The 24,012-nt window shown below is 34.1% G+C and overlaps 1 protein-coding gene across 1 annotated transcript in view; it reads right to left on the bottom strand.

Moving 5' to 3' along the window:
- Positions 1–12,596: 12,596 nt before the first annotated feature.
- Positions 12,597–24,012, bottom strand: part of Tsp96F (Tetraspanin 96F) — an 85,144-nt gene continuing 73,728 nt past the window's right edge. Inside the window, exon 5 of the mRNA XM_067759332.1 lies at positions 12,597–20,052. Coding sequence (XP_067615433.1) covers positions 19,903–20,052 — 150 coding nt within the window. The 3' untranslated portion in view covers positions 12,597–19,902. The remainder of the gene's footprint in view (positions 20,053–24,012) is intronic.

Genomic DNA, 24,012 nt, shown 5'->3' with positions numbered 1-24,012 from the left:
ACAAATTTGCTCACGAGTTAGGCAGGCAAAACCTAACCTTTTTAAGTGATGATGTGCACAGTTGTGCTAAATTATTCGACGAAAACTTCGAAAATACAATAAAGATGTTTATGAAGAAGAAAGTTATTCCATGCGGGAAAAAAAATAAATGATTGGTACAACAACCATCTCCGGAGTCTAAGGAAGATGAAATATGATCTATATCAAGAAACTAAAAGAATAGGTATAACCCAGAGCTGGATAAATTACAAAAGTGCAAGAAACAATTACAATAAGGAAGTTATTAAAGCAAAAAAGAACTACGTAAACAAAAGAATTGTAGAAGCGAAAGATCAAAAACAAATGTGGAATGAGATCAAAAAATTAGTATTAAAACAGAACAAAAAGCAAATTGACTATGTGATATTTAACGATAAAAAATACTGTGCTGAAACGACCTTGTCTAATGAGTTCAATTAATTTTTTGTTGAAAGTGTACAGAACATAAGAGATTCGATTGATCATGTGCAATATGTAGATAAAACCACAAAAGCTCCGGCCATTTTCAAATTTAGGAAAATAAGTTTAGAAGAATTGAAAAATATATGCAAATCCTTAAAAAATAATAGAGATTATGTAAGAGTGAAATCCAAAATGATATTAGACAACTGGAATAAAGTTGGTGATTCCCTATTGAAAATAGTAAATGAGTCGCTCATGCAAGGAGTGTTTCCTGATATATGGAAAGAAACTATGATTAGTCCACTTGAAAAAATTAATAAGGCAGTAAACTGTGATGAGTTCAGACCCATAAACTCATTAAAGACGTTAGAGAAAGTTCTTGAAAAAACTGTCAAAATACAGTAAGAAAACTACTTTGAATCGAATAAATTGATTATGAAATACCAATCGGGGTTCAGAAAGAAATACTCGTGTGAAACAGCTGTAAACCATGTAGTAAGTGAGTGGAAACGATATGAAAATAAAAAAATTATGGCCCTTTTTCTAGACTTTACGAGTGCTTTTGAAACAATAGACAGAGATATACTATTGCAAAAGTTATATATGTACGGAGTTCAAAATAGTGAACTAAACTGGTTTAGGTCCTACCTAACAAATAGAACGCAGCGCACAGTAGTGAAAGGGTATGAATCCGACTACCTAAATGTGAACACAGGAGTCCCGCAAGGCTCAATTCTTGGTGCATTATTATTCATAATATATATAAACGATATAGGCAATGTGGTAAAATGCAGCGAAGTCATGTTATATGCCGATGACACATTAATATACAGCGTAGGTGAAACTCCGAGAGAATGTAAAAATAAATTAGCACAAGACATTACCGAAATAAGTACATGGCTAAAAATGAATAAACTTAAATTAAATGAGCAAAAAACGAAACTAATGGAAATTAATATGAGCAGTGAAGAGAGTATCGAAATAAACGTTCAAATGATTGAGAAAGTAGATAACATTAAATACATCGCACAGTGTTTCGTGTTGAACAAGCTAGCTGGACAAAAACAAAGTTCTTATTCCAAGAAAAGTGTAACGAGAAATGAAAGAAAACAAACAAAATAACGGGATTTTTGCTTTTTTTTTTTATTTTTGCTCATATATATTGAGTAATTGAAGTAAGAAGGCAGGACTGGCCGTAAAAAGCATTGATTAATTTGCAAAATTCTTGTTGAATATTAAGCTTCATATTTCTTTTAAGTGAACACTTTTATATCATTTTTTTAATAGTAATTCTTTCGCAATTAGGGTATTTTGAATATATTTAACATTCCGTTATTAAGAAGAAAATGTATTTTTTCTCTATATTTTTAACTTTAGGGACAAAAAAGTTACATACATCCGCGGACATCCGGGTTAAGTTTTACATATGTTATAGTCGCAAGTATTCTCTAATAGTCGAAAGAAAAAAACATTGCGAATTCTTTGCACATTTATTTTTAATTTTTTTTTTTAGATTTAGTTATCTCTACATATAAAATAGGATGTATGTACGTACCAGCTCCGACGAGATATTTGAACCTTTAAAGCTGATCTATATACGGCAAAACCAATTCTTAGATACAGGGAACAAATACGTAGCCATAAAACACACAAAAATAAACGCGCAAGGTCAACAAGAGCACACCAAAAGCAAAAAGGCGAAGATCACTGACTTCAACCTGCCACAACCTATCGCACCAGTCACCAAGGCATAAAAACAGGTACATACAAAGCAATCCTAATGCAGGTATAACCACACAGGAACGCTACACAAAACAACCCCATTTGGTAGCATCTACGCCAAAACTGCTGAGCGTTTAGTTTTAGCAAATCAAGAAGTTTTTGTTAGTTTATTACCTACAAACTTGACGTATACTTTTATCAGCAAGTGGGGTTGCGATGGAAGCTTTGGCCATATCACATATAAGCAAAAGTTTACTTGCAGTTCTAACACTGCTGAGTTTTTGTTTATATTTTCTTTCGTTTCTCTTCAATTACAGGATGGCAGAATCCTCGACCTTCTTCTACCATGTATTGTCGTCCAATTAAATTATTTTTTCTAAAGAAACAAAAGATTTATTGTTTTTGAAACGAGCAAAATTTTAGAGGAGATAAATGCGTTGTTGCCAACAAAGTACATGCTCGAAGAATACGAAGTTTCCGTAAATCACAATATGCTTCTAACAATGATTTACGGAAAAGTTTGCAATGCTTTGACTGAAACTTCTTCCAACGAAATCCAGAATAAATTCAAAAGTGTACTTGGATTAATAGTAGATAAACCAAAACCAGGTTTCGGCAATACCAATGACGGCAACACTGCTCGTAGGTTTTTCGAAAATTCTGATGCTAGTGCTGAGATTACGGGATTGGATGTAACGCTCATTAAAAGATTCGACACTCTCCTTCGCGCATTAGCATCTGGGTACAATATAAATATCCAGAGGTTTGAAAAATTTGCGGTCGAGACTAAAAAACTATACATAGATCTCTATCCATGGTTTAATATGCCTGTTACAGTTCATAAAATCTTAGTGTATATTACTGATATTATAAAATCAGCAATTTTACCTATTGGTCAACTTTCTGAGGAAGCACAGGAAGCCCGTAACAAAGATTTGAGACGATTCAGGGATGATAACACACAAAGGCAGTCGCGTGAAGCCACGAATAGAGATCTTATGAATATGTTGCTTATAAAATCGGATCCTTTAGTTAACAGTTTTAGGGAGATACCTAAGAAAAAATTTAAAAGTCTGAATTCAGAAGTCTTAAATTTACTGTCCCCCGATAATGTTGAGGAGTCAATAAATACCCCAGTTGTTTCAAGCTTACACAGTAGTGTTGCTGATGCTCATGACTATTCCACAAGTGACTCATCGAATGAAAGTGATGATAGCGAATAATAACATAATTATAAAAGATAACCTACCCTATAACTTTTTGTTGGATTAGGTTTTATTTAATGCAAATCTATTGTCTTTTCTACTTTGTATGATACTTTATTTTTAAGTGTTTGTAATAAGCAATTTTCACATAATTAATTTAATTATTTACATTGTTATTATTATTATTGTAATTCACTTTTACATTCCTGAATGGCACTATAAAATAATTTTGTAAAAATTGTAGTGCCAGGATAAATACTCAAATAAATACAAAATATGTATGTACATATGTACAGTCACTCACATAAATAAGTAGACACCCCTTTTTGAACAATTCTTACAATTTTCGCTTTCGCAAATTTATTTTAACTAATTTCCCATAAGAACATTTGTCACGATCTATAACAAAAACTAAATTATATTTCCACGACGGTCTTCAAGAGTAAATAAAGGTAGACCTTCACTACGTTTTAATTGCAATGTTAGTAATGAAATTATAGAACCAAATACCTATAACGAAGCGATTAAATCTGACCAACGTGATGAATAGATTGCTGCAATGAAGGAAGAATATTCATCACTTGTATCGTCAAAGACTTGGGATTTGGTAGTACCACCTAAAGATTCAAATATAGTTAGTTGTAAATAAAAATAAATAAAAAAAAAGCGTGATGAAAAGGGAAAATAAGTCGTTATAAAGCCCGTCTTGTACCAAGAGGTTTTAGCCAAAAATATGGTGATGATTACGACGAAGTTTTTGCACCCGTTGTGCGACAGACAACTTTTAGAATTTTGCTAAGCATTGCTGGATCTAAGAAAATGATGGTAGTCCATATTGATGTAAAATATGCATCTCTAAATGGTAATTTGAACGAAATTATTTACATGAGACAGCCTCCAGGGTTCGAGGATGGGAATGATTCACTTGTTTGCAAACTTAACAAAAGCCTATACGGCCTTAAGCAGGATACGAATGTTTGGAATAAAATTTTGCATAACGTACTCATATCCGGAGGGTATTGAGTAAGGGTGTTAGAAATATCAGTTTCAATGTACTTGTTTGAGTTTATACTTTGTATTTTATTGATATACAAAAGAAGCTTACACATTTGATTCAATAACTTTCAAATAGAGAAAAATTATTTTGTCTGTCTGTTATAAAATCTCATACAATAAAGATCGTTCTTGTTATATTTTAAATCCACTGCACAATAACTTTGCAATAATCTTTTGATTTTTCGGCTCTTAAATGGATAGCACCCAGCGAACGATCATTTGGCTTCTATCCTTGCCAATCATAGCCCGATAGCTTGATGTGTCGTGTTCTCAAATACACCAGAGATGCTAATAAAATAGCAGAAAACTACATATATTTTTTGACTGCAATGCCTTTTAATTTTTCTGTGAGGCTATGAATAGCCGTCTCTGTGGATTTTCCTGACTGGTTGGAAAATTGATTCCTACGCAGAGGCAGTTTATGTTGGTTGACCTCCGTTATGTGCTGATTCAAAATTGTCTCCATACCTTTTATAACAAACGAAATGAGACTAGTTGGTCGATAAGACGAGGGCAGCTACTCGGGTTTCCCTGTCCTTGTCATGGACTTCTATCCACCGGTTTCGAATATAGCCAAGCAGTAGGTATGCCTTAAACAGGTTGGATAAGGCTGTTGTAACAAACAAGGATAGACTGCGTCCAGTTCTTAGTAAGAGCTTACATGTCCCAGCCGGCTGTTTAGTGTAGCTCCCATCTGTCTTTTGCAGAGTGCAAGTTACATTTCTGTGATCTCTAGAGAGGGCTTTTTGGAGTGGCCCTTCTGTTGGAAGATCTTTGATACATGAAAGTTTATTAGGTTGGTTCTCAAAGAAATGTTTAAAGATAAAATAATTATTTCCTGTTCCTTGATACCTAGGGTTTTTTTTAGAATAATTCAAGGTAATAATTCAACGTAATGAAGCAAAATACTTACATACATTCCAAAGTTGAAATAACAATAACTACGAAATTCCTTTCAGTTTTTAATAGTAGTTTAATATTATTGATTTCAATGCTTTTTATGTGTTTTCTATCGGTTTTTAATGGATTTCTCTTTTTTTTTATGAATGACTTATGAGCTAACTACTAAGTATTTCATTACCTCATAAACGTAGAATATTTGTTTTATTTTTGTCACATGTTTTTAAATAAAATTTAAAACCACGGTTTGTAGGTGACATGACATAATACCAAGTGCCAAAGTCCCCTATAACTATTTATATTTGATTTATTATGCCACTCCTTACATAGAATCATGCCACCTCAATTTTGAGCCCCCATATTTCTATCCCACAAGTTTTGTGAAACATCGTTAAAATTTGTTAAAAAGTTTGGCAAACCAAATTTTCCCCTTGATATTAACCACTACAGCATACTTTTATGAGTTTCAAAAGTGTAGGTTTGCATTTCTTAAATTAAGATTAAGACACTTGGGATTATGACATGACTCATATTTGGTGTGAATTGAACAAATTTCTGATTACTTAGGCCCACTTGCAGAACGGCAAAATAACTCAGAGTTAACCTGACCTAAAGGGTAAAACTCATGCTTTTTGGCAAATTTTTGAAATAAATTCTGATCTAAAAAAATAGCTTGTTTTTCTGCAAGTGGGCCTTATCGGCAAGTTTCATTTATTACTCAGTATTTCCAAATTTTTTTAACTTTAATTATTTCCCCAGTTAGTTTAACTAACTTTGTAGAAAAAAGTGTTTAAAGTAAAGCGGTTTAATTTAATAACTTTTTTGTTTACTTTAATTCCTAGATGAATGTTATTGTTGTTTTCTAGAAAATAGAAATTTTAGTTTAAGCTGGATTTAATAATAAAGATAAAATAATAACCCTCTTAAGGTTCTTTATAATGAAATGGTTACCTATTAATAACATTTTTTTATTTATATATAAGTAAGGCCTAAAGTAATATTTCCAAGGAGTTTTGGGTACGTTTCGAAATTATTTGTAGACATTTGAATAATCCAACAGAGGAATTTGAAATGGTGTTTAATATTTTGTTCTCTAAAATTTGCAGCTTTAAAAAATAAAATAATAAACTTTACTCAATGGATTAAGTTATTGATTTTATTTGATGCAAATTATGTTAGCTTTGACCAATGATCTGCTTTACCTAGCGCAAGAGAGTTTTCACTATTATGACCCAACGGCTCGCGAAGCCTATAAATTTCATCAGAGGCTGGCGCTAAAGCACCTCATTGGTTCAAAACTAGCTTACCGCTGATGAAGCTAAGGAGCTTTGCGAAACGTTGTGTCATAATAGTAAAGATTATCTTGCACTAAACCGACTCATTAGCCAAAGGGTAGCCTAATTTCTATCAAAAAAGTACAACATATAATGAATTGTTATCAAAAAGTTTAATTAATTTCATTCATGATGAAATCATTAGAAGGTAAAACCTTTAAAAGTAGGCGGCCTTAATTGTTTTTTGATTATTAAAAAACTTTTAAAATCACTCTCCCAAACTTTGTGGAAATGCTTTCAAAGAATTCGTCGACTCTAAGCTTCGGTATCATACGGCAATGTTACAAACAACCGGATTTTATAGTAGTTACGTGGATGTCCCCCTATCTTTTTTGAAGGCAAAGATGCATCAAGCAATTGCTGGGTTGTTTCGGCTTAGAAGAAGTTTGAGATTACTACGCTTTGCTTCCTATACTCTTGCCTACATGCACGCTTTTTTTCTTGGACATTGCGACAGCCCACTGCCCTCAATTGGCCCAAATGAAAACAGGCTAAACCGGTTCATGTGTCCACACCCCCTGAACTGTCATTAGGCATAATGTCACGGGGGAAAGGCGATTTAATCACCACTGCTTCGCATGCACTTCTCTGCGCCCTCCCCCTCTCAGCATGCGTCATAACTAGGCACGCAATTTAGCTCGCAGCTGAGCGTCTCTCACAGAGAGTCTTTCATCGAAAAAAGAGAGCAATAAAACATTACGTAATGTAAAAGTCCAGCGCCTTTTTCGCGATTCTTCCCACCCTTCTTACCAATTAACTATTATTCGTGACCTGATACTTTTCTTAGCATCTTCAGATGGTCGCCCGATTGGCCTGTTTCTTGGCCACTGCTACGACGAATATGCTATTCCAATATACATACATGGGGTTTAGTATAGAACATGTAGAAATCGTGGAAAGTTTTTCACAATTATATTTTGTTGTTGCGTGTAGAAAACTTTTGGCAGTAAAATGGAAAAGTTTCTACGTGTGCTATGATATTCTTGACAGAGATAATACCCCTATTTATATTTAACATATGGGACTAATAGCAGGATCAGATCGAAAGGATATTAATTGTGAAAATGTTGCCTTTCCCTACACAACTCCTGTGAGAAAAGTGCGATAGGAGTCTTAATATTAATATTAAGGGCTCATTTTTTAGGGCTTTAGGTTGGAATTTAAGTAAACACAACTTTCAAGTAAACAAAATGTTCACCATTTGAAGGCGATTAGCCTTCATTTACAAATCTACCACTTTTTTCAAACATAAAAAAGCAGACATGGATAGAATTTTAAAACTAGGCATAATTTAACTTAAAGTAAATTATCGGCTACTACTACTAACTACTAATACTACTAAATTATCGGCTTCGGTAATCGGGGAAATTAGTGAATCAAAATCGGACGCTCGTTCCATGCGACTTAAGGCATCGAGTCCCGAAGATCTTTTGTAATCCCGGGATTTTTCGGAATTACCCAGAGACTGTTATTTTTGAATTTTGATTCATACATGAACATTTATACAGTACAATGTTTTAAAAATAATTCAATGCCAATTTTTATTAACAAATAAAAAAGTAGTTGTTTTAAACAAAAATAAATAATTTGTCTGGTACACTTTAACACAAATGTTAAATATGCGTAAGACCAATTCAACACTAAAAAGTATCTTTCGTTACATGAAGTAATTTGGAGTCGTATATTGGAACACTTAACATCGGATTTTGAGGGAAGTAGGAATAGTTAAAAAATTGTAAGAATCCGATTCAATATAAAAAAGCTAACCCCTCCTATTCGAGAAAGAGCTCATGTAGAAAATTTTGTTGAAATATCTCGCACGAAAATAATTCAGTAACATTGTGCTGTGTCCAAATATTAATATAAATAGGCCAAGTTGCACCAATCTAATTTGTGGAAATTATCGGTTTATATTTTTACAAAATCTTGTGCGTAACATTTTTTTAAGATTTAATATTTCAACTTAATTTTAAAACTTATTGCATTCTCATAAAAATAACGCTTGTAACATTTGTCTTCCTACAACAATGTAAATTTTATTTTCAGTAAATGCAAATCTGCAATTTTATTGAAACAATCTTATGTATATTTGTTACTACTAAACACTTCTTTTCTTACGCTTCTAGTTTTTTTAGTTGTATTTTTCTATAATTCTATTTATGTATATGGGTTTTTTTTGTAAAATTTATGCTAATATTTTTTCATATCTATATTTAATTGCCGTCATTTTTTTAAAGTATTAAATTGTTCGCCATGATGGGAACCATTTAAAACGAGTGCCTATATAAGTACCGCTAACGAATGCTTTAAATGTGATGTAGGGTAAATGCACTAGTATCCGGAGAGTGCTAGGCCGGACACTATGCCCTTTTTAAACGGTTTTATTTAGCTTGACTTTACAGGTTGGCTGGCTGGCTGGCCGGAACGAATTTTGTAATTGAAATTTAAGTAACTTCCCGATAAGCTACAAGTTTGAAACTTGGAATATAGTTCAGAACCCGACGACAATGCAATAATAAGAAATATAAACTCCGATAGGTGGCGCATGGATCGAAATATTTTAAAAAATCGTATTTGTGGTCCGATTTGGCTCATATTTGGAACACAAAATACACACAAGAATAGAAAGAGACCTGCGAAGAAAAATCGCCACTAGGTGGCGCAAGGATCGAGATATTCAAAAAAATCGTATTTTTGGTCGGATTTGGTCGATATCTGGAACACATAATACATACATGAATATAAAGCGGCCTATGATGTCCGATTTGGCTCATATTTAGAACAGATATTACATACAGTCCGGTAGAAGTGACATCAAAATATTTTGGAGTTCGAGGAGGGACAAGCATACGTGGCGCAGAGTCGAGTAAAGTCTATGGAAGGATTATGTAGTGAGGACTTAGATTGTAACAAATTGACAGGAAGGAGTCCTTGTAATAATGAGTCACTAATGAATTAAATGGAATGAGAAATAATAGGCATTTAAATAACGACTGATGACTTGAAAACAAAATAATTAAAAAAACCAATTTTAAGTTAAACGGTTATTGAAAGCAATACTTACATGAAGTAATAATAATACTAAAAGCTAGAAAATAATTTGGTGTGGAAAATAAAACACTATTAGAGTGTTCAATACCTTTAACTCTACGTTTATTTATTTATTATTATTACTTTTATTTATTTATTTAGTTTATTTTCAGATCTTAAAATTTTACATAAATACGACACTCCTGAGAATTGTTCAAATTAATAAATTTTATTTATTTATAAAATTAAACATTATTTGATATTTGTACTCCTCGATTCCTGCACCTAAATCATAGGTCTCTAAAAATGTTTAGTGATTGCTGATTGATTAATTATGGTTTGTAAACTGACACTCCTGAAATGGGAGTTTAAGGAAACTTTCAATTACAACAAGGTTGAAACAACGATATGTCGGTGTTATAGTCGTTGGTTGCACATTAAAATTGGAGATGGCTGGATGCATGTGGATTACACACGGGTCACTTATACAATGCGTATGTTTGGGTTGATTATTTTACATTACCCAGATGTGTCACGCGCGTCTCACTTGGACGTCTACTTTCCTTAATTGATAGTTTCAGGTATTTGAAATTGAGGGCGGGGTTCGCCGCAAATTTATCGGCATGATTTGCCGACTCTTTGCGGATAACTTTTAGGGCCTTTTTCTGGTCTATTGGTTCAAGGGACTGCATTCTTATGTGACGGATTTCTTCATAGTATATACGGAGATGACTCCTTAAATTCTTGGTAGGCGTACCATTTCAACCAGATGTCTGTTAATATCCCGAGGTTTCCGAGTATCTAACAGATATTGTTGGTCCAGTATTTCCTTCCTCTCCTGGGAGGTATTTCCACCTCATTGTGTATATGAATTCAGGACAATTTTGCTGGTTTTTTGAAGCCTGAAGAAGTAAAACTCCTTCAAAAATTATTTGAATTTAAACAATTAGACTTCTAAATATATCTGTTTCTGTCAAAAATTGCCGAATGAATTTATTTTAAGGTTCTTATAAAATAATTGCGATTATTTATAGGTGATTATTCTATTTATGTCAAAAATAAAATAATTAAGGAACAAATTTTTTAAGTTAAACGGTTTTATTGAAAACAACACTTACAAGAAGTAATAATAATACTAAAAGCTAGAAAATAATTAGGCAGGTCCTATGTACTAGGGCATCACCCTCCTCATCAATCTAGGGCGTTGATCAGACAATTAAATAAAAGCGTTGGGCGCATTGTTCCTTCTTATTTATAAACGCAGCATCTTGGTTGATTGTGGTGATGTTATTGAAATGCATAAGCTTGTGTTAAACGCATCTATATGAAAAATTTCATTGTGCCGCGATCTTAGCAATAACCGCAAAAAAGTGGGAAAATAATTACACCTGCAAAGTGTGAAAGCACCCTTAGCCAAAGCAAATGTCAAATTATTCTTCTTATGCTTCGCTTTCAACAAAAGTTGGAAGTTGGTTACTTTTTCATATCAGATGACACAGGGGTCGCCGGATCTGCAGTTCTCCATTAAAATATATGCAATCTACTCATCATGCATAAGATTGCGTTAAAAGCATCTATATAGAAAACTGCTTATGTGAAGGGGCTTTAAGTGTCCTGCTACTAGTGCGTTTGACTTATGAGAACGTTTTTACATAAATCTATAGTATTTTTTTTAAATCTATATTTTGTTTTGTCAGTAGCATGGCTCAATTATATGGTTGGCTCATCTCATCAGCTGATTTGATTTTTTCATTTCATTGGTATAGGGATTGTGAAAAGGAGATGGCGACCGTAAGATGCAACCAACACATTGACAATTATTTACTGTCGTGGCGGTCAACTTTCCATAAAAAAAATAGTTGCACATAACTTTAAGTTATTTTTTTAGTAAATGCATCAAATTTAGCGCATTATTTTCTCATAACACACAAGATTTGAAAAGTTTTACGTTTTCTCTCCATTCCATTCTCCCAACACCAACACTCAGATTTTGACAATCTGAACGAAGGTATGTTGTTGATGTAGAGATAAGCCAACCATATAGTTGAACCATGGTCAGTAGGTCTTTATATATTTGATTTAAAAGGTATATATTTTCAACTAAAAATAGGTCCATTGAAAAACAGAGAATTATGACTATAGATGAACGTATATCTCTGTTTGCATGTACATATGTATATAATTGAGAGCATGTGTGGAATAATGGTATAAGTCGAGTTACACCGTTTTTCCATAAATCAACTAAATAAAAAGAGCACGATTACATACACATACCATATTAGTCTTAGAAAATAATAGTGATATTTAACAAGGATATTAGCTTCACTTATGGAAAAACGGTATAACTCTCTAATAAAATTTTGAAGTAGTGAAGCATCGAAATGGTATGAAAATATATTCAATGTCGTAGACCAGAAAGAACTGAAAAATAAAAGAATTGAAGTGGTTTCAAAAACGACTAAGCAGACAGAAAACTCCATTGTTAAAAATAGACAAAGTTTAAAAATGATAAAAGTAATAAAAAAAAAGATTGCTAAAAATAACAAAAGGAAATAACAAAAAGTTGTAAGCACATCTAAATAATAGAATATAAGGATTTAACAATGGTTATTAATGTATCTACTATTTTGTTTAATAAAGTATCTCAATCAAAATATTTGATATTCGATCTATGGAATAACGGTATAACTCAAAAAAAAAAAAAAAAGAAATCATCCATTTTCTAATAAAATTATGTATATATAAAATTTGTTACTTTTTTTATCAAAGAATCATACTATCTAAAATCCTACCAAGTAGGATTATTATAAATTTATTTTTACCTGCATTGTTAAGTTTTTTCACTTTTCTCAAAAGGTTGGCTCTTGAGTTATACCGTTATTCCACACATCACCTCAATTACAATATGCATGTTTTATTAAAATTTATTTTATTCAATCAATTAATAATAACAATCATAGGTAATTTTATTTGTATGCGCATGTAAATGAAGTGTACATTTTATTATTTATTTCTCTCTTTTTTTATTATAAATTTAATTTAATTTAATTTAATTACAATACAAAAAATATTTCATTTATATATAACATTTGACATAAAACTAAACTAAAAATGTATAAAATTCATGCTTCTTTAAATATTTATTAAATGCGTTTTTATTTAAGTTTTTAAGTATAAATGAATGTTTGTGAGTTCGTTCAGGTTTTAATAATAAAAAATTTGAATAATTCTTTGTTAAATCAAATTATTTGTGCTTACAAAACGATATGGCGTATAAACTTAAGCACTTATGTGACTCAGTAAACTTAAAAATTGTTTTTCACACGCTTAAACATAAGTTTAAATTACTTAAAAACTTGTTTACTACAAAAAATTTGAAAAAGAACGTAATATTTTGCTAATATTTTTTAATAGTTTACAATTGAAATACATATTAAAATAAGAAATTTGTTATTGTTTGTTGACAATGTGGCAGGTACTAGAACTTGAACTTCCCACACATTCGAATATCCGGATATCCATGCATGCACTCTATCCCAGGTAATGTGAATACCCACTTGATCGTTTTCGCAATCACACGATTAATATAATACAAGAGTTTATTTTTCTGATCGGTTATTTATTATTGAAATCTATTCACGCTCCCTATGATATGCAAATCAGCATATTCAAATATCCGTTTACAGTTTTGGATTTTTATTTGTGTTTCTGGATTTTCGAGTATTAGGTTTTCTTAATAGTGAAAAAATCTAGATGAAATTCTAAACCAGTAAGGAAAGTATGTACATATCGACTGCTGGTGCAATACCACCATATCTGGGTTGCTGCTTCGAAACGCATTATCTCAGCAACAACATTGAAATGGCAACTGAGACAGGGTGCTATTCCACTCATAATTTTTCTTTACATCTGGACAGTTTTGGATATTCTGGTCATTTATTTACACATGTATATGTTACTTAAATGAATCACATATTATTGACATGGAAAATACTCTATTTGACATCACCAGAGATTTATATAACTTCTGAGTGTGAGAGATGGGCAACTATAAGCGGTGGCCAAGCAGAATGATTTGAAAGTTAAGATGCCGCAGAGATAGCGCAATTCATAGGACTGATCTACTCATATGACGCCTGTCACATAAATTTTCAACATTTATTCACCTTAAGCGACACTTAGACATTTTTAGGATAACAGGTAAGGTACTTTGAAGCGAATGGTCGAAAAAGTTGCTTGCATGTGGGGCTGTCACCGGTTGTCGCCGAAGACTTCGGGTTTCAAAGTTGTTTCCTCAGTCTCAAGGTTTCGAACGAGTATCTTCGTGTCAGAAGGGGTCATTGTTACTCTTATTAATGGGATCAGACGCACTGCGACCTTAATGTAGATCTATGTATTGTGATTGACCTTAATGTATTTTAGTACCTCTTCAGGCTTTTACTCCATATCGCAAACGCATTAAGAGTCACTTCATCTAGATGGGAGAGTCTCTGCCATGTCAGAGTGATGAATTCTTATAGAATATGAACTGGCGTTCTATGCTCCAGCTCACAGGAGCGACAGATTTTCATAATCATGATCATCATCCTCCTCAACTCCTATTGGAGCATAGGGCCTCGACCACCGACTTAAATCTTATTCTGTTAGGTGCAGTTCTTTTGATGTCATTCCACGTATATCCTGCGCCTTCGAGTTCTTTATCCACAGTTCTGCGCCAAGTTTTCGCAGGTGCACCAGGTCGTCGGCTTCCTTGTGGATTCCATCGCAATGCTTGTCTGGCTATATTTACTGGAGGTCTTCTGAGAGTGTGACCAATCCACGACCATTTACGCTTGGTTATTTCTGTGGCAGCCTTAGGTTGATTTGTTCTAGACCCTAAGTGGTCATTTGAAATTCTTTCCGGCCATCGAATTTTCAGGATTCGGCGCAGACATTTATTAATAAAAACTTGTAGACGTTTCTGAATTGAAGTTGAGCTTTTCCACGTCTCGCAAGCATAAAACAGTACTGATTTAACATTCGAATTAAACATTCGAAGCTTCGTTTTTAAAGATATTTGGCTGGACCTCCACACGTTTGCCAGTTGCCCAAAAACCATTCTTGCTTTGTTTATGCGAGACTGAACGTCCTCATCTGCACCGCTCTTATTTGAGACAATACTACCAAGATAAACAACGGACTCTACACTTTCGATTTCATTTTCGTCAATCAATTGCCTTGATGAAATACTATAGCCGCATCTTATGACTTTGGTTTTCGCTGTATTGATGCTTAGTCCGGCCTCCTTTGCATGTGTGTTGACAGCTTCTAAATTGTGTTGAAGGTCAGTACTTCTGTGGCTTAGCAGACAGACATCGTCTGCATATTCTAAATCCCCTAGCTGAGTGAAAGGCGTCCACTGTACATTTGTATATCGGATAGATTTAACTTACTGAGGTCATATCGTAGACTATAGTGTGCCGTTTTGTACCCAGTCAGAGTTTGTAGGTCCTCTCTGCTTAGGTTAATGAGTTTGGCTGATACCCTAGTTGGGCTGCCTATACCCTGGGCATTCAATCCAGTGTTGTCTGAACTTTTTCCAATTGAACTTTCTTCTATATTTTTGCTGTTGCTTTGCCAGGGGCTTGAACCCAGGACCTTTGGTACGGCAAACAGGCACGATAACGCCAAACCACAACGGTCGTCAATGTATGAAGCCATGTTCTTGCCGAATTGCTATTCTAATTGCGGCAAAACGACTGACACAGACCCAAGATGACAATAAAATACGAAAGTAAGGGTAAATTTGAAAGTGTCTTCTCTCCTGACAATTCGAAATCACCCACCATAATAAGGTAATATTGAAAGCGGCCCTTTACTCGTTCGACGTTATGGTATTTCGAAACGATTTTAAATTCTCTGATTTTTCTTCCTCTTCTTGTTGCGATAAAGTCACTTTCCGAAGGCTTTCGGAAGTTTTATCGATGTTGATGGTCCTTTCCAGTTATTGATACGGTATTTTCCGGAAGACAATACCTTTGAGGTGCTAGCCTGACCATCTCCAGAACGATTCGATACGCTCACCTCTAGCCACCTCCCGTGAGGAACTTCAGGTCATCAGAGCCTCGCTTGCTAAACGCACAGGATTCGCCACAAGTAGATGAGGTTGATAATTGGGTTGGAAAAGCTACAAATCGCGTTGGCAACACCTTGAATGGGATTACGCTGCAAAAGGCCTTTCTCTGCTGTTACCCATCTCTAACTTTGTTTGCTTATGGAATGTCAATACTCCCAAATCATTAAAATGATTCAATGTCAGAAAAAACTGCATAAAAAGTAAAAGATAAACTATACGCACAGTGTGATAAATAAATGTTAAGCAAAAGATAATGCAAAAAATGTTTTTTATCTTTTAGTTTATAATATTTGTGGATTATTGTGGATTTTTTGCATAATTAGTTATTATTTTTTACGAAATTTTTGTTCTATTGTTGTTGCTTTACTACAACGGTCATAGCCCTATCTGAATAGTCGACAAGCGTCGGTTAAATTTAGGAACGAAACGTTAAAACGTATGAGAGTGAAACAGAATGGGGTCCTATCCCCACGTTTGCTGAAGGAGGTACTATCTGGGCCAGGCCCTTCAATAGACGAACTAGTTTCCAAAATAAATACATATTTCTTCAGTCTTTCTGGTTTCTTCACCTCGCGCGATCTGATACTATTACCGACCAAGTCCACGGTCACTCTGTTTACGACGTGGAAGGAACAGATTAGGCAAATATTGGACGTTACCGACGATGGCGTTACGCTAACGACTGTGAGTGACTCAAAGATCTTAGGTGTAATATTCAAAAACTCTCTTACATTCAAAGCACATGGCTCCGAAATTGTATCTTAAGTACAAAGCCGCAACAAAATCTTCAAGTTGCTTGTCGAAAAGATAAAGAAACGGTGCTAACAACTTTCAAAGCAATGGGCCGACTCATGTGCTATGCGTCGCTAGTTTGGTCCATGACTTAAAAACAAACTGGAAAATGCTGCCAGAATACTGCACTCAGAACTGCTACGGGATGTCTTCTTATGACCCTGAACATCGTCTTCATAGTGCGACGAAAGAGCTTTACATAAAAGAGCATAATAAAATGCTAAGCAGACAGTTTTTGTTGAATTGTCACAAACCAGAACATCCCAGCAAAAAACTGCTTTATCTAGCTCGGCTTCCAAGAGGGATGAAGAAACATCTCCCTAATGATGAGAACAGGCACCTATCTACTCAGTCGTTTGATCCAGATAAGCATAAGGATGCCTGAACTTAATCCAAACTGAGTTGGTAAACACCTTCCCTGGGTCGCGCCCGGTGAGATCAGTTATCGATATACACTATCCAACTCTGGCATAAAAAGAAAGCAGACTACCAATTGGGTCTTGAGTCACTCTGGTTCCATTTCATTCTGCATACTGTAACAGGCTAAACTCTTACTTGCCCAGAATCAATCTCGACATATGTTATGTATGCCCTGCATACCATGTCTCCCCATATGACACCAACCTTCTTTTTAATTGTAATGTGGAACCAACGCCGCTAACAGCAACATCCCTATGGTCCAGCTCTGTTGAAACTATTAGTTCCTTTGGACTCCCGCTAGAGGAATGTGATGACAATTTGTTAGGGATCGCAGCTACAGAATGAACCCACTTCTGTCAAATAAAGTGCCAGTTAGCGTTACATATGATTTTTTTGTTGCTTTTACTGTTGAAAATTCACGGTATTAACAATTTTTGGCAAGTTGATTCAACAGGTAGTTGCAACGGAAGCAAATTGACAGCAATTTCGGTTGATCTTACCAGCTATTTTCTTTCAGTGTTAATATTGTTCAAAATTGGATTTGCGCTGTAACTAAAAGCAAATGAATGCAATAAGTTAGTTGCAGCGTTTTTGACAGACATCCCATTGGAAAGCTTCGTTGAGCGTCGGACATTTATTCGGCATTCACCCACATGTCGTGTGACCGTAGCGTTTGAGATTTAGCAGAGCAAGCAGTGAATCCGCTTTCTCATGGCGGAACCAGGAACAGGTGACCGCCGAATATCCGCTGATTCATAATCTTTTAGTATGATTTGACAGTTCAACTTCCGGCACAGTACAATTTTGGCACGATTCCATCGGTTTACAAAAACAAAGTACATGGAATTTGCATATATATTTGTATGTCACCGTGCTGCCATCGTGTATAATTCCGCCATGAGTTTTCGCTTCCACTTTAAGGGCTAATTAAACTTCCTTAACCCTAACGCCATAGTCGTAACCATACTTATATCCATAACCATCTACAATGTGATCGATTAATGGTGCCTTAACCTAAAAGTCGTGAAATTTTCATAAAAATGAGAAAACGCAAAAAATAAGTCTCTTAGTCATAACGTATCCAAAACAATGAATAAAATCTACAAAAAGTTATTAAATTCACCAACTCAAATATGTTTAGGTTATGGATATGGCGAGAAACCAAAAACCAATTGGTTGGCTATGGTATGGTTATGGCGTTAGCATTATGGTATGTCACCATTAACCCATTATATTGATTTCCATAAGGTAGGTTCGATCAGCTGTTTTATCTGGTTATGGTTTTATGGTTATAAGTCACTATTCATTGGCCCATTAAGCAGTAAGTATCTCATGCGTAAACTCTATGCCCATATTTTGTTGGCTTTGTGCATCACTGGCCTAAGACTACAACTTTCTTTCAGTGCTTATTTTATGTATCCACGCCGCAGGAAATGAAAAAACTCCATACAATGCAAAAGAAAAATTTTGTTTGGCAAAACGTTTCCACATCTTAAGAAAACTCATACGCTATTTTCTACATTTTCCAAAGAATTTTTAGTAAACGTGCACAGGAAAGCACTGGCAATTCTGGCATTCTTGAGCAACGACCCAGTAAGAACATAGTCGGTTAAATACCAGGTATAACAATGACTACATTTATGAGTTTTTGTATGGAATTTGCAATTCTATTTGAGCACGAGTGTTCTTTTTCTCCTGTTTAGTGTATTTTTAACTTAAGTGCATTTTCAATTTAAATGTGCTAATTTTATTACCCTGCGGTGAATTTGTAGAACATAAATATCAATTGCAATATTCACTTTTATATCTCACAATGGACGACTTTGTGAAAAAACAAAATACAGAGATTCTTAAACAAACTTATGTAACTAATAAATAATTGATAAAAATTTGATTTAACATTTGGCTTTTGGCGAAAAAATACACATTTTTTTTAGCGGAAGTTCTTAAATATCTATGTAGTTCTTATTCGATTGCAGGAAGTTTTATACATATTTCGTTACATATGTAAACTAATTTACTTAATCAAAATACGCAAGTAAGTTTGCATGTCTTAAAATATTTGTGCTTAGCAAAACGTAAATTTGGCATCATTATGTACTTAAAAATGTTTGATTTTTTAACAATTGAATATAAAAATGCGCTCCTGCTTACTGACACTCAATATTTTGTTCAACAACAAAAAGTAAAAAAATGCTGAGCGCTTCAATTTAGGCTCAGCAATTAAGATTTTTCAAATTAGAAGAAATGTAGGTACTGAAATGTAGGTGTAGACCTTTTTTAACTATCAATTTGCTACTTCTATATGCAAATATTTGTTTTAACAATTTTATGACTACTATTTCTTGCTTTTTTCTTTTATTCTTATGGTACATATGATTCTGATTATTGGTTGATAATGAAAGATGAGAAAGAGATTTAACATATTATATAAATTGTTTATATTTTAAAAAAGTTTTGTGAAAACTTTTACTCAAACGCTTCTTAATAAATTTTTCACAAACTCGTGTTTTTCGTTTAGCAAATATTTTTACCTATTCGCTTGAAACATTTTTCACACATTTTGCGATAATTACTTGGATCTAGAATTGCTGTTCAATTTGTTTTTCGTGTTTTTTTACAACTTTTCTTCTACTTACTCGCTCACTTGCTTTGTGCTTTTCATTATTTTGTATTATTCCTATTTCCGCTTACGCACTTTTTTTCGTCATCTTATCTTATTCGCATATTACTTTCTTTCTTTCTTCCAATTTGCTTATAATCTTTTTGTTTTAATACAATGTTTGCCATTACGCATTACTTAATATGCTTTTGTTCGTCTTTTTCTTGGTTTGGTTTGTTAGTATTTTTCATCGTCACTTATTTCCCGTCGGGAATTCAGTAATTCTCAGGCTTTGTAATGTTGATTGCGCACCGCACAGCAAAGGCTCAATGAGAAGGTCAATGCCAATAATTCCAAGAGAATAACACCCGCAGTAATGCCAAATAACATAATCCAATTCTCATAGATGAGTTCAATCAATTTATCAACGCAGCCCTGTTCAGGTGGTATAATGGTATAGTTTTGTCGTTGTGAGGATGCGTTGGAATGAAAGAAAAGGCAAATTCGGTTAATGTTGTACAATTTTTCTATAATTATATTAAAGATAAGATTGGTTTTAACCGATTTTGACAGTCGGGAACGTTCACAGATTCAAAGGAAGTGTGCTTACCTAATTTAATCTATATACCTAAAACCGATTCCAAGTTTTCATTTATTTTATAAATAAACGTCTCCAAGCTATGTTTGAAAGCTTATATTCAAGCTAAGTACAATTAAATCTTTAAGGGGAACCACCTAGTTAACATAAGCGTAATAGCTGTAAAAGTTGTAGAACGAAGGCATGATCGTTTAACCATAGATTTTTATAGAGTTTCCGATACTTGATGGCTCTTTGAGACTTTTCGAAAAGAGTTTTCATTTGACTCATTTTCGGTTATTTTGGAATCGCGGCTTCTTACATTGAACACCGTTCCAAATTCAAATCAAATATTCAGTTTCATACCACCGTATGTGTTAGTTTCTTAAAGTGTATGGTTCTCTGAGCCCTGTTCCGTGGCACCAGCTATGACTAGCCCAAAGCCTAAATGCTATAATCAGCGCAAAAAAAAAAAACAAACAAACACAAAAATAGAACACGGATATACGACTTGGAGGACCTAGAGTGGCGGATAGCACTTAGCCCTCTGTAATGGCGAACGACCGAACTGCGACAGGACTAGTTTTAGTGCACTAAAAATAAAGCACGCTACCCCTATAGTTATGCTGGTGAATCAAATGAGAGTCAAATCAGCTTGCACCTCTTATTATTCCGTGGCTATGAAGGTCCCACTAGTTTCGAGACCATTTCTGTTTAATTGGCTTATTAAGTTAGGAACTATTTTTAAACGGCATTCGGAATCTTTTTGGTATAAGTTAATGTTTTCGAGATGGCACTCGGAGTTTTATGGCAACAGTTGTGACTTGACAAGGAGCTTATTTGTTATTTTATATTTTTGAGCTCAAGGCCGGATTAAATAAAACACTTTTAATTTTTTAATTTAATTTGTTTTATTTTAATTATTTGTCAATATTTCGACTTAACTCTGAAGTCATCATCAGGACTGACTGCAAAAAACAATACGTAATTTTAATACCAATATGTACAAATAAAAACGTTCATTTATGCATCAACACCACTTACATCTTCAAAAGCGCTTTCAAGACTAACATTTATCATAACAATTATAAAAAGAAACAGCGACTAAAAATCTAAACAAACAGAGTAAACAAATGGAAAACCCGTAATTGTAAACAAAAAACTTTAAAACAACAAATTATTAGACGGCGAATAGTACATCGATACATACATATATATTTGGCATTACAGTGTTGTTGTGAAACGAAGACGAAACCTTTTATGTTTGTGCTGTCTGGGTCTGTAAAAATGTATCACAAGCTTTTGTTGTTTTTTATAAGGTTGCGGTAGACGTGAGAACAATTCGCGATGTCCGTTTTGAAATTCATCCTCTTATTATTAGGGGTGTCCACTATATGAAGCATTCCTAATGTGAAGCGTTTGTTGTAATTTTTCTCTTCTTCTAAAATGGTTACATTGTATGCGAGAAAGTATACGCGGGGACTACAAAAACAAAATTGAAGACAAGGATATCCTAGATAGATCTAATATAAAATTAAGGAACAATTTTTCAGACAACAAAACGGCTTTAACATCCCACTGCCAAGAAACAGAACATTATCCAGACTTTGACAGTGTAACCATTTTAGTAGAAGAGAAAAATTACAACAAACGCTTCACATTAGAAATGCTTCATATAGTGGACACCCCTAATAATAAGAGGATGAATTTCAAAACGGACATCGCGAATTGTTCTCACGTCCATAGTACAGGTTTACAAGTATGATATGTATGAGAAGGAAACAATTCCTTTCTCTTTCTAACACACTGGCGTTTGACACTTCGGTCAGTGTCAAACTATTGTGGAACTCAGTGGAACCTGCGTGGAACATGCGTTTGACACTGAACGAAGTGTCAAAATTACCGGGGTGGCTGTCGTGGAAAGTGACGCAGGGGAAAAAAAAGGAGCGGAATATCAGAAATGGGTTGCTGTGATGGTAAATTTTTTTGAACGAATTTAGTATGAAAATGTAGTACACCTAAATGGGTCCTACAGAAAATTATACAAAAGTCTTGAATTGGGGTATCTGAGGACGCGTAGTTATTCCAGTATTAAGAATACAAACACAGGTGCTAAGTTTTTCTACCCACTCAAAAGTTCTCCGCGAAAAACAGTTTGAAACTGAGGTCGACTGCAATTAACCGTCCAAAAATGTGGAAAGAGAAATGAAAAGACGCGTTTTGTCCTGTTATCAATAGTCCAAAGGCGAAAAGGTATTCGAATTATTGGAAGCGAGGCAAAAACCCGTCTATTATTACCTCCCCCGACGGCTTTGGTCGTGTTTTAGCAATCGTCCCCGGTAAAAAAGTATCACAATTTGTTAATTAAAATTGCCCAAAGCATATGGATTTTAAAGAGAGATGTAATTAAGTGCTCATTTGAAAGTAAATAAGGATATTTCTTTGTAATTTTGCAATACAAATTTTGCGCAGTTTTCGTTAGCAGCTACTACACTTTTCTTGGACCTAAGAAGTACAACAGTGCCAAATAGCATCCACAAAAATACGAACAAGAACAAGCATTTTATCAGGTGACGTGGCTGTGTATGTGCGTGCTGCTATATATCCTACTTGTAGACCTGTACTATGCTCACGTCTACCGCAACCTTATAAAAAACAACAAAAGCTTGTGATGCAATTTACAGACCCAGACAGCATAAACATAAAAGGTTTCGTCTTCGTTTCACAACAACACTGTAATGCCAAATATATATGTATGTATCGATGTACTATTCGCCGTCTAATAATTTGCTGTTTTAAAGTTTTTTGTTTACAATTACGGGTTTTCCATTTGTTTACTCTGTTTGTTTAGATTTTTAATCGCTGTTTCTTTTTAAAATTTTTATGATAAATGTTAGTCTTTAAAGCGCTTTTGAAGATGTAAGTGGTGTTGATGCATAAATGAATGTTTTTATTTGTACATATTGGTATTAAAATTACGTATTGTTTTTTGCAGTCAGTCCAGATGATGACTTAAGAGTGAAGTCGAAATATTGACAAATAATTAAAATAAAACAAATTAATTAAACAATTAAAAGTGTTTTATTTAATCCGGCCTTGAGCTCAAAAATATAAAATAACAGTTTATACTGACGGCCAAAAAAGAAAATAAATCAAGAGCTTATTTAAAAAAATTTGTCGGGATAAATTATTGATTCTTTCCGTTTCTTTTTTCTCATTTTATTTATTTTCTTTTCTTTTCAGGAGGTTTTGATATGACTTCCAAATTTTTATTGAGTGCAATTCGAAATCTTTTCGACTTGGCTTTAGAATAATCTTAATTGTTAATTGGTCCCAAACTCGCCATCAGCATACCGGCCATTAGGAATGCTTGATACAACCAGAAAACTGTTAAAAAGGCTTCTTAAAACACGTATAGCAGCCACAGCAGAAGTATCACAGTAAGGTAGCTGCGAATCCAGTGGAGCTAAGCTCATTGCAACCTTAGTCCTGAAAACCATACGCCCAAAATAGGGCCTAGGCTTGCGAAGACTACAGCTGGCAGCAGAAAAAACAGCGTTGATGCTCGTTACAAAAGAGAATATACACTTAAAGTTAACTTTCAAACTTTATTCTCAAATAGTTTACTAATAAACCGTAAGTTTAGACTTCCTTCTAACATTCTATGTGCGAATTGCGCATGGAACAGTAAAGGCTCCTAAAAAGATTTCGTTCGTTCGTCTAAGCAGGGTGATGACAGCCCTATTCGCTCTAGAAAAAATAGCCACACTGTTAAAAATTTGAGCCTATATCTAAAACTTCTGTACTACATGTATGAC

The sequence above is a fragment of the Eurosta solidaginis genome, chromosome 1, assembly GCF_040869045.1.
Source record: "Eurosta solidaginis isolate ZX-2024a chromosome 1, ASM4086904v1, whole genome shotgun sequence".
In the NCBI taxonomy this organism is placed as follows: domain Eukaryota; kingdom Metazoa; phylum Arthropoda; class Insecta; order Diptera; family Tephritidae; genus Eurosta; species Eurosta solidaginis.
This window is presented reverse-complemented; position numbering and strand designations above follow the sequence as displayed.